The sequence below is a fragment of the Oryctolagus cuniculus genome, chromosome 11 (assembly GCF_051225735.1).
Source record: "Oryctolagus cuniculus isolate XC-2025 breed Fujian yellow rabbit chromosome 11, ASM5122573v1, whole genome shotgun sequence".
Classification (NCBI taxonomy): Eukaryota; Metazoa; Chordata; class Mammalia; order Lagomorpha; family Leporidae; genus Oryctolagus; species Oryctolagus cuniculus.
Window position 1 is genome coordinate 72,449,092 of NC_142877.1, and position 18,706 is coordinate 72,467,797.

General features: G+C 45.2%; 1 protein-coding gene across 6 annotated transcripts in view; it reads left to right on the forward strand.

Annotated features, from left to right (window-relative positions):
* The window catches only part of MYRFL (myelin regulatory factor like), a 132,281-nt gene that overhangs the window by 80,001 nt on the left and 33,574 nt on the right, over positions 1-18,706 (forward strand). For 5 of the 6 annotated variants that reach the window (XR_016216883.1, XM_089308682.1, XM_070052617.2 and 2 more), the window contains 3 exons: positions 2,823-3,023; positions 10,493-10,601; positions 11,346-11,455. Coding sequence is in view for 5 of the 6 variants with exons in the window: in XM_089308682.1 (XP_089164808.1) it covers positions 2,823-3,023; positions 10,493-10,601; positions 11,346-11,455 (420 nt within the window). In the remaining variant the exon portion in view is untranslated. Of the gene's footprint in view, positions 1-2,822; positions 3,024-7,284; positions 7,630-10,492; positions 10,602-11,345; positions 11,456-18,706 lie in introns of those variants that run through there. The other variant, XM_089308684.1, reaches the window with a different exon arrangement.

An 18,706-nucleotide genomic window follows, 5' to 3' on the forward strand; every position in this document is an offset into this window, starting at 1 on the left:
CTTCCCTGAGCCAAATGAATAAATGTATTTCAAAATCTTTAATGAATTCATTTTGGTGTTTAGTACCCGTCAAGCACTACTGGGCTGTATGCGAACATAGCATTTCAGAAAAAAGTAGTACATTATGGCTTGCTTTGACACAGGAAGAGTGTGGATTCCAGAGAAGGGAAAGAAATTCACAAATCTTGTAAGAATATTTCCTGTTCCTGATGAGGACCCTTCCGTGGTCTGTATTTTTAGAACATCGTAAATCTGTGGCCCTTTGCATAATGATCTGAACATATTTTAGGGATATGATTTTTCTCATCTGATGCAAGCCAAGTGAGACTGTCACAATTATTCCAAAAAATTAAATCTACTCATATCCACTGTTGCAGTATCAAGTTACCAATGTGATAATAATTATCCCAAAGTTCATTAAGAGAAAAAAAAAATCCCTCAATATTTTGTTTCCTTGAAGTGGCTCATTATGTTTGGGCATTAAGCAAAATACATCGACATTTTATAGGGCATACCTTTGGATTTAGTTGATTGCTCACTATAAAAGGATTTGCGTCAAAGCCAATTTGCCATTCACAACCAGGGGAGCTCTAGGGACCTTGCAGAAAAGCCCTTTGTTCAAGTGAATTTACAGAAAATAATGTTGAAAGTTGTGACTTTACATTCTTTCACTGCCTTTGTCTGTCAGTTGTCAATGGTTGAGTGTTGCAGGCAACTCGGGCTCAGACTTGTAGAAATGAAAGAGGAAGTTAAAGTCACCTAAAAGTTCTGCTATTTTATTTCTTTTATTTCATTAATTAATTTAAAACATTTATGTGAGAGGCATAGAGAGAGACATATATAAATATATAGTAAGAGAGAGAGAAAAAAAGAGAGCTCCTGTCCACTGGTTCATTCCTAAATGTCTGCAATGGCCAGGGCTGGACTGAGGCCAAGTCTGGCAGCAGGAAAGTCAGTCTGGGTCTCCTACGTGGGTGGCAAGGACCCAATCACTTACATCCTCATTTGCTGCCTTCCAGGATCTGTGTTAGCAGGAAGCTGGAGGCAGGAGCCAGAGCTGGAGTGAGAACCCAGACACTCCAATATGGGAAGCAGGTATCTTAGCTCCAAGACCAAATGCCTGCCCTTTAATTACTTTTTAATGGATAACATATACAGAAGGCAAAACATCCATATACTACTAAGAGAGGATCTAGAGAACAGTAAAACTCCTTCCACCACAATTACATCCACAGGGAGTTACATCTCCTTGTCTCCATCCTTGAGAAATCCACTGTTAGGAGCTTCCAGAATCATCCTCAGACATCATCTGGGAACATTCAACTCATGAGCTTGCAAAGTGTCCCAGACCACCAAAAGGGCAAAAAGTGAAATCATGTATGAATGGTGACTTTTTGGATGATCAGGATCCCAAATGTTTGCCTGGATTTGTGCCTACCTGCCTCCAACACACAAAAATCACAAGTATAAAATATGTCATTATTTTAAAAACAAATTAATTTCCTTGTGAGAATTTCGTAGAATTTAGAGATCCCTATTTGGAAATTTACTCAGCAGCCGTAGGGAAGGAGAATGCTGTACAGTGGAAAGTTCTTTTGCAAAGAATTTTATTGAAGAGTGAAATCTCCAGAACTTTGTCTAGTTCAACAGTTTAATTTGGCTTTTCTTTGACAAATGCTAGGGCCACCTCAAGGTAACAACAGGAAATAGGTAAAGTGAGAATCAGTGTTTAATGAGCAGGACAAGCATAATTCCAGCTCCAGGACTCAGCTGCTTTGTGCCTTTAGGTGACTTATTTATCCTTTAAGAATGTCAGTATCAATAAAATGAAGATAATAGTACATATCTAATTGCATTGCAGCATGAATTAACATTCAACAAATAGAGCTGCTCTTATTTCCCCCCCAGTTTTATCTGTGTTTAGGGAGTACTTGAGTTACATTAAATATATTTGTATTATCTTTGCCAATTGCATATATGGCCATAAATGAGTATTTTGAAACTATGGAAGCACTAGTTACATGCCAGGTCCTTTATTTAGGTGAACGTTGATAAGCGAGCATCATTCTGTGATGTAACGCTCTGATTTTAAGTCATGACTATTATAGTCCTTGAAAAGACGATATTTTTAGTTTTTTCCCCTCCCTCCCTCCCTCCTTCTTTCCATCCTTCCTCCCTTCCTCCCTTCCTTCCTTCCTTTTTGGATATATTTGTTTAAAGGCAGGATTACTGAGGGAAAGAGAGAGACACCCAGAGCGAGATCTTCTATCTGCTGGCTCACTTCCCAAATGGCCGGAGCTGGGCCAGGTCAAAGCCAGAAGCCAGGAACTCCATATGGGTCTCCCAGGATCCAGGAGCCTCCTCTGGATCTCCCACATGGGTTCAGGGATCCAAGCACTCAGGCCATCTTCTGCTGCCTTCCCAGGCGCATTAGCAGGGAGCAGTTTTGAAAGTGGAACAGCAGAGATTCCAATATGGGCTGCCAGCATTGTAGGCAGTAACTCAACCCATGTACCACAGCACTGGCCCCTGGTTTTTCTTTGTCACCCACCTGACACTCCCAGAGAGATGTGGTGGAGACTGTATGTTCCCAGCTCAGCATACAGAGCTGCTGCTACTGGAGAGGTGGGTAATAAGGGAAGCCTCCTGGCTTTTCTGGGGCCCTGGAATTCTCTGGTTATGTCAGGGGTGCCCCACCTAGTGTAGGATTCCCGTATGAAAAGCTTAGACAACATTCTGTTTTCTTTTGCTCTGAACACCAACACAGTCATCTGTTCCTGCTACTATAACTTTAACTGTAATATATTTATGTATTTTTCCAGGCCTCTAACCCAGGGCAATTTGAAAATGACAGTGATGCATTATGGCAGCGAGGACAAGTCCCAGAGTCTGTCGTCTGTCACGGTCGAGTAGGAATAAACACAGATGCGCCGGATGAAGCCCTGGTTGTCTGTGGCAACATGAAAGTGATGGGGACGATCCTGCATCCCTCTGACAGCCGTGCAAAGCAGAATGTCCAGGAGGTGAGCACAGGGCCAGGCCTTGGGCCCCTTCTCAACCAGGTGTGCTGGGCACGTCTGGCCTCTGACACACCTTGCCCCAGGCAGCCTTCCATGCTGCTCGTCATGTGAGATGAACCTGCTACTTTGAAATGATGACCGAGCTCCCTGGCATCGTTGCTGGAACTGTAAAGCAGTCCCTACCCGAGAATGAGTGCACCTGACAGGGCGGTGGCATCGACAGGATGCATTGGCGTCGCAGCCATTGCCCTTCCTTCCTCGCTTTGTCAGTGGCCGTAGCTTGCCTTGCCTTTTCCTTTCCGTCTCATGGCTCATCTTCGGAGCACTGTCTCAGGCCAGTTCCTGATCATATTTCTGCTGGAGCCCCTTCCTCCCAGAATGCGTGGTCCCAGCCATGCCTGCCATTGTCTTCCTGGAATGTCATCTTTCTCTGAGGAGCCCTTGAGAAACTCTCCCTTCCCAGTCTTTACTGGGTCACAGGGCTCCAGGTGAAGACCCTTTCTCTCTGTGCAGAGGGGGTCGCCCCACTGGAAGTCAGAAAGCTCACCCAGACACGAGAAGACTGCTCCTCCCCTTGGAGCTCTCCCCAGCAACGTGACCCTGGAGAAACACTTAATCTCAGGGAATTCAGTGTCTTTGTCTAAAGGCGGAAATGTGCCTGCTTGTCTGCCACTCGGACACTTTTTTATATTTTAACCAGTTGAGACATTATGTTATCATGGAAAGTTACAACCTCTGTGCAGACCAAAGGGGTTAGGATAAAGATTCCCATCACTTAGCCAATCCTGGTTTCACTGCTCCCGCTATTTCATTCTATTCACTGCTTCTGTTCCTTCCCTACTCGCCACTTAGGCTACCGTGAAATCATTTCTTTCTTGAAAAAGGATTCTCCCCTTGGCTTACCCCAATGTTTTAAAATATTTTTATATATAGTTAGTTATTTTTATTTGAAAGGCAGGGAGAGAGAGAGCCAGAGACCAATACAGGCAGATTTTCTACCTCTGCTGGTTTATTCCTCAGATGCCTGAAAATAGCAAGGGCAAGGCCAGGTTTAAGTCAAGAGTCTGGAACTCAGTCTGGGTCTTCCACATTGGTGGCAGGGACTCAAGTGCTTGAGCCATCATCTGCTGTTTCCCAAGGCACACACCAGCAGGAAACTGGAATCGAGGATAGAGCCAGTACTCTAACCCAATATACAGACATCTTGGCCACCAGGCCAAATGCCGCCCTCCCTAGCCTCCAAAAGAATTTTTGAGTCTATGGCAGAATTGCATCTTTAAATCTGATTTTCTTTTTTTCTTTACCCCCTCCCCCCCTTTTTTTAGCCACTAGGAGACCTAATCTGTTAATCATTGGCCTTTCTTCCTGAATTCCTTTCCCAGTGTAAATCTGCACTGGTTTTTCTAAAGCAGCCAAGGAATGTCCTTTGCTTAGAGGATTCCAAAGAATGATTGTAATTGTAGACTGTTATACGATTGTGAAATCACAGCTCATGATAGAGAGCTATGTGACCTGGTAGCTGGAGGACAGCTCAGGGCTACAAAGGTCTCATGCATTTCCAGAGCTTGGTCCTCGAAATGGCAAGACATAAACTGCATTTCAAGTCCGTCCATGAACACTTGTCCTTGCAGTTGGCTATACAATTTCCTATGGAGTCTTATTGAAATGGAAATGGAACATAACAAGTGGGAAAAGTACACCACAACTGCTCCTCCCACATCAGGCTTAGTATAGAACTGCATTTACCAAAGTCTTCAAACATTGCTCCTTGGTTTGAGGGAAATGTCTTGTCTTAGGATAACAAGCTGGCGGGCACCGCGGCTCACTAGGCTAATCCTCTGCCTAGCGGCGCCGGCACACCGAGTTCTAGTCCCGGTCGGGGCTCTGGATTCTGTCCCGGTTGCCCCTCTTCCAGGCCAGCTCTCTGCTGTGGCCAGGGAGTACAGTGGAGGATGGCCCAAGTCCTTGGGCCCTGCACTCCATGGGAAACCAGGATAAGTACCTGGCTCCTGCCATCGGATCAGCGCGGCGGCCATTGGAGGGTGAACCAATGGCAAAGGAAGACCTTTCTCTCTGTCTCTCTCTCTCACTGTCCACTCTGCCTGTCAAAAAAAAAAAAAAAAAAAAAAGGATAACAAGCTTCCCTAGAATTTCTCAGTTGTCTTCTAGGACACCTTCTTTATCTAAATGAAAGGTTATCCCAACCCAGGCTCTAAGCATGAAGTTGCTGCGTCCCCTTCCTGTTCCCAACAGCTGATGGAATAAAGAGAATCCTGAGCCCTTGGCTAGAAGACTAGAGGTTTAGGTCTGACTCCACCAGCCCAGGGATTTTAGACCAGAGACATTCTGTGCCTTTGTTTTGTGGTCTGTGTCCAGGGAATGTCCATATTCATTCTATACCTGTTACAGGATTTTTCTAAGCTTATAGACGTAAAAGATTTTTTAGCTGTATAAAGCAGAACAAATAGATATTTTTATTTGCTTGTACAAAATGCAACTTATATGATTCATTTGTTGCATTTTTTCATTTTAATGTATTTGTTCTACCTTTAGTCTATCCACATTTATGAAGTATATGTTCCTAAAAATCCTGTCTGTCCTGTCTGCCACTTATTAGAGCCAAGAGAGATGATAGTAATTGTTGGTGCTGCTGCTGCTGAGTGTGAACTTGATCTTCTCTCTCCCCAGCTCAATTTTTCCAGCTTTTAAAAAGCCAGTCATTCCTCCAGATTCTCTGGGAAGCTCACTGTCTTGATCCATTTGTGCTGTTGTAATAGAATGCCATGGACTGATAAGGAACAGAAATTTGTTTCTCACAGTTCTGGTGGCTGGGAAGTCCAACATCAAAATGCTGGCAGGCTTGGTGTTTGGTGAAGACCCTGATCCCTGCTTCCATGGGGATTCCCTCAACCCTGTGTCCTCACATTGTGGAGGGGTGGGAAAGACAAAAAAAAAAAAAAAAAAAAAAGAAGAAGGAAAAAAAAAGCCTAAGCTAATTGCTTCCAGCCCTTTTATAAGGCATTAATCCATGCCCTCCTGAATTATAAACTTCCTCCAAAGCCCACCTTTGATACCACCCTAGCAAGAATTAAGTTTTCACATGAATTTTGAATGTGATATCATCATTCAAACCATAGTACTGACCCTTAATCACTTTGATTGCATGCATAGGAATGGAAACAGTTTCTCATTCTTTAAGGAGGCCCGCCAGCTAGAGCCAGCATCTGCATTCGCTACTATTGCAAAATGTAGTGGCCAAGCTCGTTGCCCAACACGGTGATCTGGGAAATTGACTGCAGTTTGCTGCTTTGCTCTACGGGTCTTTTCACTCCAGGCATGGCAAACACGAGTATTGCCTAGAACCCTGGTGGAGGAAACCTCTGGTTTTCACACAGGCACACACCCAAGACCCAGAAAAGATGATGCGGGCGCAATTGGAACCTTTGTCACTGAAGCAACAGGGAGATGAGGTCATCCCAAATGCAGAGCAGCTTGCCTCGCCAGACCGTGACCTTATTTCTGCCTGGGTGACTGCAGACTAGAGACGGAAACGCAGCTCTGAGAGCAGAACTGGGTGGAAGGGACACGCTGATAACCTAAGGGACTTGAAGAGTATTGGTGTCAATAAGAAAAAAATGAGGAAGTTGAGAGCTTCCACTGGTTCTGTGGTGGAGACTGAAAAATGGCCCCAAGAGACTTAAAAGCAAAATCCAGAAAAAAAAAAAATCAGTTAAGAAAAATGCTCAAAGGTTGTTTTGCCCTTCCCCTACCACATCAGCCAGTTTGCTGGTTGAAGACAAAAAGCTTTTTAGCTCAGGAAAGTGAAACATGCAAAGTCTCCCTCGGGGCCTGGAGGCAAATGCAGAAGTTCTTCAGCTGGGATGAGCAGGTGTCACTGCTGGGGCTCGTGACAGCAGCCTGAGGGCAGGATGTGGGCGGGGACCAGGTGATGGATAACAGGAGTGGACTTCGAACTTTGTGATGTAGAAACTGTGGGGGTGAGGTGGCATGACAATGATGGCTGTTCACCTGCATGGTCACTGTGTTCCAAAAGTGTGGGGAGCAATCCGGACTAGACTGAGTTACTGGAATTAAGACTTATTCTATGCATCTGCTCTCCCACAATATGGCGCTGGGAGAGAAGTAAACAGCTTCTGCACAGCTGCCTCCAGTTCAACCAATAAACTGTAGGACTTGCTCCTGATTGGAGGAGAGCAGCGTACTCGGCGTGTGGGCAGCCGAGTTGGGATTGGCGGAGGAGGACTATAAAGGAGGAGAGAGACGGCATGCACCAGGGAACATCTAAGGGGAACATCTAGCTGAAGGAACACCTATGCAGCCCCCGAGAGAGCCGGCCGGCGGTGTGCCGCTCCCCTGCGGAAGTGGGGAATGTGGCCAGGGGGAACTGCCCTTCCACGGAGGTGGAAGGGACGGTAGCCAACCCGGGAAGAACCAGCAGCAAACCCGGGGAGGGCCGAGCAGACGAAAGAACAGCGCAGGGTCCTGTGTCGTTCCTCCACGAAGAGGGGGAGCGACACAAAAGTGTCTTGGACAAGAGCAAATAGACAGCCCTGTTGAGCTTGTGGCTTCTTACTCAACACACACACTGGTGAGCAAAGTGGATTCAGTGCTGGCGTGTGTGGAGTTCCTGGGGAGGGCCGAAAGAAAGCTTTGCCCTGGCCTCAAGACTTCCCTGGGCCTAGTGTGTTCATGGGGAACTTGCCATACACCGTTTATATTTAGCTTTGGGGAGCTTCCAAACCAGCACTGGAAATGTGAAGAGCATTTCTTTTGAGGAACTTTGTTATATAAGATGCTTAGGTCTCCCAGTTAACCCTTAAAATTTTTCTCACACCAGAAATCTAATTGTGCACCAGTAATTGTATGACAGGACCTCATTGCTATGTCTAGCATTTGCTAAGTACGTTAACAACTTTAAGGTAGGAGTTAGGAAAAGAATTTCTTAGGGAAGGCCGTTGTTCTCCGCAGTCTCGAAGCCTGAGTGAGGGCACATCCTCCTCTGCTTTTGGCAAGGAAGGAACCCACTTGGCCTCCACTTGGTTCCCTGGTGGGGGCTCCTGCAGGCTGCACAGGAACCAAGGGGACAATGGGGAACCAGTGCAGGACTGCCGTGGCCCAGGGGGTGAAGACCTGGGCAGGGCCTGGGAATGGGAGGGTGGCCCAAGCTGGCGTTTGGTTGCCTTCCTTTCTTCAGTTTGGTTACTGTCAGGAATTGTCCTGGCATGGCACTACCCTCATTCTTTGCTTCTTTTTCTCTCCATCGAAGATTTTGTCAGCCACTTTGCCGGGCCCTGCAATGAATAAGACACAAGCTTTAGCCTCAGGAATGGGACTTTTATTAACATTTAAGCTCCAAATAAGAAACATGCAATGATATTGAATCTGGCAGCCACCCGCTGTGGCACGTAATAGTTATTCAGTAAACATCTGTTGAATGAGTGAAGGAGCTCACAGGAACAGATGTATGCACAGACAACATAAAATTTGCAATTGTTCCTTTCTACATGGGCTTCAAGACCTTCCCTGTCCTGACCTTAACCTTTACCATCCAGAAATGCCAAAATCTGCCTTGGTTCTCCAGACATCATTCAGGACTTTTCTTTCTTGGGACTTGGTTCATGGTGTTCTCTCTGCCTAGCATTTGTGACTTAGTCTTGGCTTTTCTCTCTCCTCCCAGCTCTACCTCTTCCCTAACTCCTACCACAAACTCAATAATGTATGTAAAATATATCAGTTGAGCACCTGCCACGGGCAAGGAGTTGTACTAGAAACTGGTGATGTGATGATGCGCAGAAACCCTGGCTCAGGTGTGTCCTCTAGGGTGTACGTTCTGTAGGGGAAGACGGGATAAAACCACCACCATGAGTTGTCTGGTGATGGTTGTGACAGGTGCCGTGAGGATGTGAAGCAGAGGAACTCTTCCTGGTCTTGAAGGTCAAGAAGTGCTTCTCTGAGAGGGGGATGTTTGCACTGAGAGGGGGGAAAGTAGAGCTTTCGAAGCCGGGAAAAAGGCGTGGGCCGAGGCCCTGAGGAGAGGAGCTGAAGCAGTTCAGCTGGGCTTCACCATCCCTGGGAAGCTTTCCTGTGTGCTCCCCTCAAAGTATTTTAGGTCCCTCCTTGGAACTGCCGCAGTTTGCTGTTCCTAACTCCACCATCACCCTGCCTTTCTCACATTGCAGTACGTAACCCTATGTGATGTGTCTGCCTCCTTGTCTAGACCACTCCCCACACTTAGTAGTATGTGATACGCTGAAGGTGATTGGTAAACGTTACATAAAACGTGGAATGAATGAATTAGCTTTTAATAACAATCGTTACCAAAACAGCTCAAAATTATGCTCTGGGTAAGAAGCTAAAGTAAAGCCAAGTGATACAGCCAATGAAGCACCAAGCCACCATTCTTCATCAGCAGCCCTCAATGACCATGCAGGAGTATTACCGCCACCTCGTGCAGTGGGCCAAGGGAAGAATTGAGGGCCAGGACAGGGTTTTCTTAAAACAACACTGACAGACGTTTTTCATTCTTCTAATGCACAGATGAATGCCCAGGCAGCCTATTTTTAATCATGAAGATGCCACGGGCTTCATAACTCAGTTGTGTTCTCCAGGATGATTGGGGGCCTACAAAGGGTGCCCACTCTCTCCTTGCCAAATAAGGTCATTATCCAACAAGTCAACCCTGTTATTTTCATCAATTCATTATAAAACCAAACTCAAAGGGGGATCGTTTGGATCACACACATTTAGCCATTGGGAAAATTCGCTATAGTGTCTTGATGGTTACCTGTTGCTGGGAGCCAGGGAAAATTTTTAGGACTGTGAGTGACAGCTGGAAATGCCTTTCATGGGAAACAGTGATCTCAGAGCAGGGTGCTCGGGAGAATTTCCTGGAGAAGGGGAGGGTCTGTGTGCCGAGGAATGGGAGTTAGGTTATCCCAGTTTAAAATCTTGAAGAAATTTTCTTCAGCAAAATGTCTAAAAACTATCCCATGACATAGGATCGATCTATTCCTCCAAGTTGGCACTTCCATTAAGCACTGCATTTTCTATTGCGAATACAGGTTTGGTCATGGGCTCCTTTGAAAATGACACCTTGCAATCCTGAACAGTGATTGTTTAGTTCCAAAGTAAGGATCTCCTTTCTCAGAAGGAGGACTCGCCTTCTCCAGGAGAGAAGTCAGGCAACAGCAGTGAGTGGCGGAGTTTGGCCCTGTAATTTGGACATGAAACTCTGGACCAGTTTATTAATCAGTGGATGCAAGTCGCTGATGGGAACTTTGAAACTTTAGCTCCTCTGAGGAGAAAAAAATACATTTCTCTTAAAAATAGTTTGAACAGAAGAAAAAACAGTCTCATTGTTAATATTCCTAATCTCTCTGGGCCACTGTGGGCATTGATTTGAATAGCAAATATCTATGCAAGTGAAATCTGCTCTTCTTTAATTAAATTAGGTTGACACAAATGAACAGCTGAGAAGAATAGCCCAGATGAGGATTGTTGAATACGAATACAAGCCTGAATTTGCATCTGCGATGGGAATAAACACTGCTCATCAAACAGGTACACAAATTCCCTTTTAATTCTGTAGGGTCAGTGATTAAAATTTTCATCCTTCCTTTATTTGGAGGTTGCATGCTGCAGCATTTGACAACAACTAGTCTCACTCTTCCTTTGGGAAACCCAGAGTTGCTAAAACAGGGAAGGTTAAAGAATTTCTGTGTTCTTTTTACTCAGCACCCCCATGCCTGCACCCCAAGTCCTGGTGGGATATTTTGAGTACATTGGTTCTTTTTGCTGATGGGATGGAGGTTCAGGGGCAGATGGCAGCTTAATCTGTATGAGGAGCAGGTTTGGGCAGTCCCCGGATGGTGAGAGAAGGTATCAGGGTTGATAAGAGAAGGAAAAAATGAAGTGATATTTATACTCCAATCCAGGAATGCTAAATAAAGATTAAACATTCAGGGGACAAGACCACCTAAAGAAAAGAAACTTAGCTCATGCCTTACCCTTCCCTCTATGCACAGGGGTTTTAAAGTAACTACTAAGCATTTCTAACATTTGATCCAGTCTCAGAAAAACAAAACAAAACAACAAAACAAAGAAAATGACATTCCCACTTTTAATCCTATAGTAGTTCTTAGTGCAGAATTCCTTATTTGCATCCTCTGTCAAAGCAAACACTTTAAAGGGGTAAGCATGTACCCATAAATGTGGCTGTCGCTGTTCCATTCCAACATGGGCCTGCAAGGACTGTCTCTGGGAGGGTCTTTCCCTGATTAAGCCTGTTGGAGTGTTTTGTTATAGGAATGATTGCCCAGGAGGTGCAGGAGATCCTGCCTGGAGCCGTCAGAGAGGTTGGCAGTGTCACCTGTGAGAATGGAGAGACGCTGGAGAACTTCCTCATGGTCGATAAGGTAATCAGTCGATGACGAGGTATCTGCCACTGTAGCTTCCACCCCCGGCTCAGGCCCCCGTGTGTGTAGCAGCACAATGTACTGAAACATCCATCCAGGAAATGGGACCTTGAAAACAGATTTTCACTGAACTCTGGAGTAAATTAGTATCAGTTATCCCACGTTGTTCATAGGCACTAATAAGAAATCCCATAAATCCACTCTCTGATCCTGGAAGATGTCAAATGCTTGAGATATGGATGGGTTGATTGATTTGGTTTCTCTACATTGTATCTTTTTTTCCCAAAGATTTATTTATTTCTTTGAAAGGCAGAGTTAGAGAGAGGCAGAGGCAGAGAGATAGAGACAGAGAGGTCTTCCATCCGCTGGTTCACTCCCTAGATGGCCACAATGGCCAGAGCTATGCAGATCCGAAACCAGGAACCAGAAGCTTCTTCCTGGTTTCCCACACAGATGCATGGGACTTGGGCCATTTTCCACTGCTTTCCCAGGCCATAGCAGAGAGCTGGATTGGAAGTGGAGCAGCCACCGGTGCCCATATGGGATGCCAGCACTGCAGGCAGCAGCTTTACCTACTACCCAGCAGTGCTGGCCATGGCTCCTCTACACTGTATCTTAAAACATCAAGCGTCATTTTGTAACCCATAAATATATGCAGCTACAGTTTGTCAATATGTAATAATTTAAGAAAAAGAAGTCTCCTGGCAGGGGAGAAGGAATATGCAGTAGTAAGAATTTGAGTTCAGAAGGTTTGTTAAAGAAAAATTGGCACTGGACAAGTCCACTTAGCATGAATGTGCATAAAACGAGAATCAAACATCATGATAAATACTGACACAACAAGCTCTGATTAATTTTTTAAAATGGAACTAAAACTTAGGAAAATGAATCTTCCTTTCTGTAATATAGCTAAAATGCTAATTTCCCAATGTGCCTCTTAGAATGATTCAAGGCCGAATGAAGGGTTGACATATTTGAGCATCAATTTGATAAAATTATGTGTCTCATTCACTGTACAATCATAAAGTGGGTCATTTTTCCAACTATTCATGGACTTCATCATTTTCCCCCGAGGGAGTGTCTTAATTCTTTGATATTCCAAGCACTGTCTCTTGAAGGCATGTTACTGTGCCTGTAGATTAGCTTCCCTTCACTTGGCAACAGGCAAAGCCTGCCAGTTCCTTGCTTGTCAGTGCCGTGTGTGTTAGGAGTCATTCGCTGATAACATGTCTGTCAACTCTGCGAAATCCTGCCTATTTGCAAGGCTTGCAAATTCACTCTGCTATTGATTTGCTTTACATTACATTGCTACATTTGATACTGGGAGGAAAGACTGATTAAAACAGGGATTTTGTCGTAGCTGGGAGAGATGTTTGGATGGAAACTGATTAGTAAGTTCACGTAGGTCGTGCTCATCCAACATCAAAATACAGCACTGGGGTTCTTACTAAGATGCAGATTGCGATTCTGTAAGAATGGGTGAGATCAGAGATTCTGCAGTTCTTTTTTTTTTTTTAAGATTTATTTTATTTATTTGAAAGGCAGAGTGACAGGGAGAGAGAGAAAGGAAGGGAAGGAGGGAGAGAGGGAGAGGAAGAGATCTTCTGGCTGCTGGTTTATTCCCCGAAATGGCCTCAATGGCTGGGATGGGCCAGTCTGAAACCAGGAATGAGGAACTCCCTCTGACTCTGCCACATGGATGGCAGGAGCCCCAGCACTTGGGCCATCTTCCACTGCGTTTCCAGAAAGCTGCATCAGAGTAGTGGAGTAGCTGAGTCTTTAACTGGTGCTCCAGTATGGGGTGCTGGCATCTCAGGCGGTGGCTTAACCCACAGTGCCACAATGCTGGCCCTGAGTCTGTGCTTCTAAGCAGCCTCCGGGTGCCGCCTGTCTTGCCATCCCCACGGTGGAGTATCACAGCAACATTAACACTTGGATGATAGGATGACCTTGGAGTCCTGTTCAGCCTTGGGCTCCAAGAGCTGAGTGGAAGAAGTTGACCTCTTACCTCCTGTTCTCAAGGAATGCGTTTTAGATAGAAGAGATTCTTCAGTCTCTCTTTCTAAGATCTTGACTGTCCCCTCATTTAAGAACTGGATCATAGGCTGGCGCCGTGGCTCAATAGGCTAATCCTCTACCTGCGGCGCCGGCACACCAAGTTCTAGTCCCAGTTGCCCCTCTTCCAGTCCAGCTCTCTGCTGTGGCCCGGGAAGGCAGTGGAGGATGGCCCAAGTGCTTGGGCCCTGCACCCCATGGGATACCAGGAGAAGCACCTGGCTCCTGGCTTCGGATCAGCGCAGTGCGCCGGCCACAGTGGCCATTGGAGGGTGAGCCAACAGCAAAGGAAGACCTTTCTCTTTGTCTCTCTCTCTCTCACTGTCCACTCTGCCTGTCAAAAAAAAAAAAAAAAGAAAAAAGAAAAAAGAACTGTATCATGAGCGATGTGTTTATTCCCAATTATTATGTAATAGGAAGATATACAAAATGTGAAATTTATCCTCTTAATCACTTAAGTGTACAGCTCAATGATATTCAACACAGTCCTAATGTTGTATAACCATCTCCACCATCCATCTCCAGAACTCTTCATTTTGTAAATCTGAAACTCCATACCCATGAAACAGAACTCCCCAACCCTCTCTCCCCACAACCCCTAGCAACCACCATTCCACTTGCTGTCTCTGATTTTGACAGCTCTAAGCATCTCATGTAAGTGGAATCCTACAGTATTGTCTTTTTGTGACTGGCTTACATCATGTCGCATAATGCCCTCAAAGTTCATCTGTATTGCAGCATATGTCAGAATTATCTTTCTTTTTAAGGTTAAATAATATTCTGCTATATGTGTGGGAATTTACCGTATTTTGTTTATCCACCTCTTTGTTGATGGATATGTGGGTTGTTTTCATGTTTTAGCTATTGTAAATAATGCTGCTATGAATGTGGGTACAAATATTCTTCAAGACACTGTTTAGAATTCTTTGGCAAGACACATACCTTGAAGGGGAATTGCTGTATCATATGGTTATTCTGTTAATTTTTGAGGAATTTCCATATGGTTTTCTACAGTAACTCTATCATTTTACATTTCTACCAACCATGCCCAAGGTGTCTAATTTCTCCATATCCTCATTAACAAAGCCATCCTAATGGGTGTGCAGTGGTATATCATAATAGTTTTTATTTTCAAACAAGTGGTGATACTGAGTACTTTTCATATGTTTATTGGCCATTTGTACATCATCTTTGGAGAAATGTCTATTGGAGTCCTTTGCCCATTTTTTGATAGGGCTGTTTGATTTCTGTTGTTGAGCTTTAGGAATTCTCTATTTCTTCTGGACACTAATCCATTATCAGATATATGATTTTTTTTAAAAAATTTTTATTTATTTGAGAGGTAGAGTTATAGAAAGAGAGAGGGAGAGACAAAGGGAAAGTTCTTTTATCTGCTGGCTCACTCCCCAGATGGCCGCAGCAACAAGAGCTGTGCCTCTCCAAAGCCAGAAGTCAGAAGTTTCTTCCAGGTCTCCCACATGGGTGCAGAGGACCAGGCACTTGGGCCATCTTCTACTGCTTTCCCAGGCCATAGTGGAGAACTGGATTTGAAGAGGAACAACTGAGGCTGGAACCGGCACCCACATGGGATGCCAACGTGGCAGATGGAGGCTTAGCCTACTACGCCACAGCACCGGCCCCTACCAGATATATGATTCACAAAGATTTTCTCACATTTTATGGGTTTTCTTTTCACTTTCTTTTTTTTTATTATTTATTTGAAAGAGTTACAGAGAGAGGTAGACAGAGAGAAAGGTCTTCCATCCGCTGGTTCATTCCTCAGATGGCCGTAATGGCTGGAGCTGCACCGATCCAAAGGCAGGAGCCAGGAGCTTCCTCCAGGTCTCCCACATGAGTGCAAGGGCCCAAGGACTTGGGCCATCTTCTACTGCTTTCCCAGGCCACAGCGGAGAGCTGGATTAGAAGTGAAGCACCTGGGACTTGAACTGGCACCCATATGGGATGCTGGTGCTTTAGTCCAGGGCTGTAACCCACTGTGCCACAGCACCTGCCCCTACTTTCTTGATAGTGCCTTTTTATGCATAAAAGTTTTTGGTTTTGATGAAACATTGAATTTATCTGTTGTTCGTTGCCTGTGCCTTTGGTGTCATAGCAAAGAAATCATTGCTAAACCCAGTGTTGTAAAGATTTTGCCCTGTGTTTTCTTCTGAGAGTATTGTAGTTTCAAGTTTTGCATTTAAGTTTTTTATTCCTTGTGAGTTACCATTTGCATATGGCTTTAGGTAAGGGTCCTGGTTCATCTTTGGGATGTGTATATCCAGTTTCTCCATCACCCTTTGTTGAAGGCTCTCCTTTGCCCATTGTAGGGTCTTGACATCCTTATCAAAAATCATTTTATTGCATGTGTGAGAGTTGCTTCTAGACTCTCTGTTCTATTCCATTGGTATCTATGTCTGTCTCTATAGCCATGCCATACTGTTTTCAAACTGTAGCTTTGTAAGTTATGAGATGAGGAAGTTGAGAGTCCTTCAGCTTTGTTCTTTTTCAAAATTTCTTGGGCTATTAAAAGTCTTTTGAGAGTCCATGCAAATTTTGGAATTGGTTTTTCTCTTTCTGCAGTAAACATTGTTAGAATTTTAATAGCAATTGTATTGAATCTACATATCACTTGAAGTAGCAGTAGCACTTTAAGTGCTGAGTTAAACACCTGCCCATGTGAGATTCTTGAGGTCTGGGAATATGCCTCATCAGTCCTGTGTTGATTGTAGTACAGAGTCTGGCACTTTGGGAATGGCCAGTATTGTCACACAGTGAGTTAAGCCCCTGCCTGCAATACCGCCATCCCATCTGAGCAGTGGTTCAAGTCTCAGCTTGCTTCACTTCTAGTCCAGCCCCCTGCTAATGCTCCTGGGAAAGCAGCAAATAATGGCCAGGTGCTTGAGCCCCTGAACTCACATGGGAGACTCTGATGGAGTTCTAGGCTCTTTGGCTTCAGCCTGGTACAGCCCTGCACGTTGCAGCCCTTTTGGGAGTGAACCAGTGGATGGAAGATCTCTTTCTTGGCCTTTCTCTGTCTTTCCTTGTCTCTCTGTAGCTCTGCTTTTCAAATAAATAAATACATGTGGTTCTTTTTTTTATTAAGAATGTGTTTATGGGGCCGGGGCCGTGGCTCACTTGGTTAATCCTCCACCTGCAATGCCAGCATCCCATGTGGGCTCCGGGTTCTAGTCCCGATTGCTCCTCTTCCAGTCCAGCTCTCTGCTGTTGCCTGGGAAGGCAGTGGAGGCTGGCCCAAGTGCTTGGGCCCCTGCACCCGCATGGGAGACCAGGAGGAAGCACCTGGCTCCTGGCTTCGGATCGGCACAGTGCGCCTGCGGTAGCGGCCATTTGCGGGGGTGAACCAATGGAAAGATCTTTGTCTCCCTCTCACTGTCTGGCTCTGTCAGATAAAAAAAAATGTGTTTATATTAATGCCTGAGTGAAAGGAAGAGAAGTGTTTTATTAACATGAGGAAGTCTGAAGGCAGAGTGATTGTCTAGGGAAAAGACGAATTCAATTTTGACTTTGAGATTTCAGCTGAACGTTTAGATGGAAATGTCCAGCAGGTGCCTGGGAGTGTGGGACCGGAGAAAGCAGCTAGGGTGGAGACGCGGCTGCACTCAGGTGAAGACGTTCGTGAGGAAGGCAAAGCTTAGGGACGCTGGTCATGGGTGAAAAGCCTGTGGCAAATAAGGCCTTGCACACATTTTTTCCCCTTGTGGTACTTAAAAATATTTCAGATGTTTTGCCTCTCTGTTTAAAAGTCAGGGGATCTTCACACATGTTTTGAACTTTGGGCTCCTTGAGAGACCAGACGGTGTGCAGGCATGAGGCTGTAGAATGGCTCCCTGAGCCGTGTCACTGCTTCCTCTTAACTGCCTGGGCCTGTAGGCTTTGGGTTCAGGCAGAAGGAGAAGGAAAGAGGAGGGAAAGCAGCTCCGAGGAGCACATCTAGTTGTGGCCTGGAGGGGCGAAAACCTGAGGAGGCTGGGAGGACAGGAGTAAAGAGGGAAGAGAACGCAGGACGAGCACGGTGTCAAAAAGTCAGGTGAACAAAGCGGGTGGCCAAGAAATGGGGCCGATAGGTTCTCCCCGGACCTGCCCCAGTACTGGGTATTGGAGACACACAGTGCTGCTGTCAGATTGTCAGTGAGTTCAGATTCACAGCCCCAGGGGCCTCCTGGTGCCCTGTGTCCTCCACTACACCCGACACTATCAGACTTTCTCAGTTTTTGCAACCATGATGGAATTAAGGTGACATCAGGCTGTTTTTACTTGGCTTTCTCTATTTAGTAGTGAAGTTGTATATTCCTTTCTTGTTAACTTCGGGGATTGTTTGGCTCAGTGTTCCTCTGGGTCACCTGGCTTTTCCAGGATGAGACTGTGACTTCTCATTGGGCTCTATTGCTTTATTCTTTTTCAGTGCTCAAAAATAAACCCATAGCAATAACTTAAGATGGTAGCACTTATGTTCTGTTTAAATGCCTCGTTGGTTTCCTTCCTAGTGCTACTCACAACTTGCAATGTTATTATTTAGTTGTGCTTTGTTTGGTATTGGTGATTCTCCCTCCCCCAGCACCACTAGCAAATGTGGTCTTTGAGGGCAGCAGTGCTGTTTGGCTTATCTACTTGTTTTACCTCTGTACTCAGGAGAGTGCTTAGCACCTCACAGGTGATCGATGAAGGACGTCTGATTCTGTCATTCATTGATTATTGAGCTACATGTATCAGGTGCTGGCTTAGTCTAGGGAGTCCCAAGACACCGTAGCTGCCTTCCAAAGGAGCTCATTGGGCACCCTGGTAGGACAGAAATCAGAGAATCACACCAAACTGTGATGTGTGTTAGTTCAACTGGGAACTTGTCTTAGTCAAAGGATTTAAGCTTTTTCCACAGAAAATTCCATTTGTGAAGGGACTTCAAAAATTTCTGTTTTGGGAGGCAGCAGTGAGGGTTCAAATACTTGAGTCCCTGCCACCCCTGTGGGAGACCTGGATTGAGCTCCTGGCTCCTGGCTTCAGCCTCGCCCAGCCCTGACTATTAAGTGCAGTTTGGGGAGTGGAACAGCAGATGGGAGATGTCTGTCTGTCTGTCTGTGTCTTTCAACTCTTTCGAATTAAATAAGTAAATGTTTTTTTGAAAAGATGTGAAAGATGAAATGAAAAGATAAGTTTATTTTGGTGGGAAACGACTTTGGA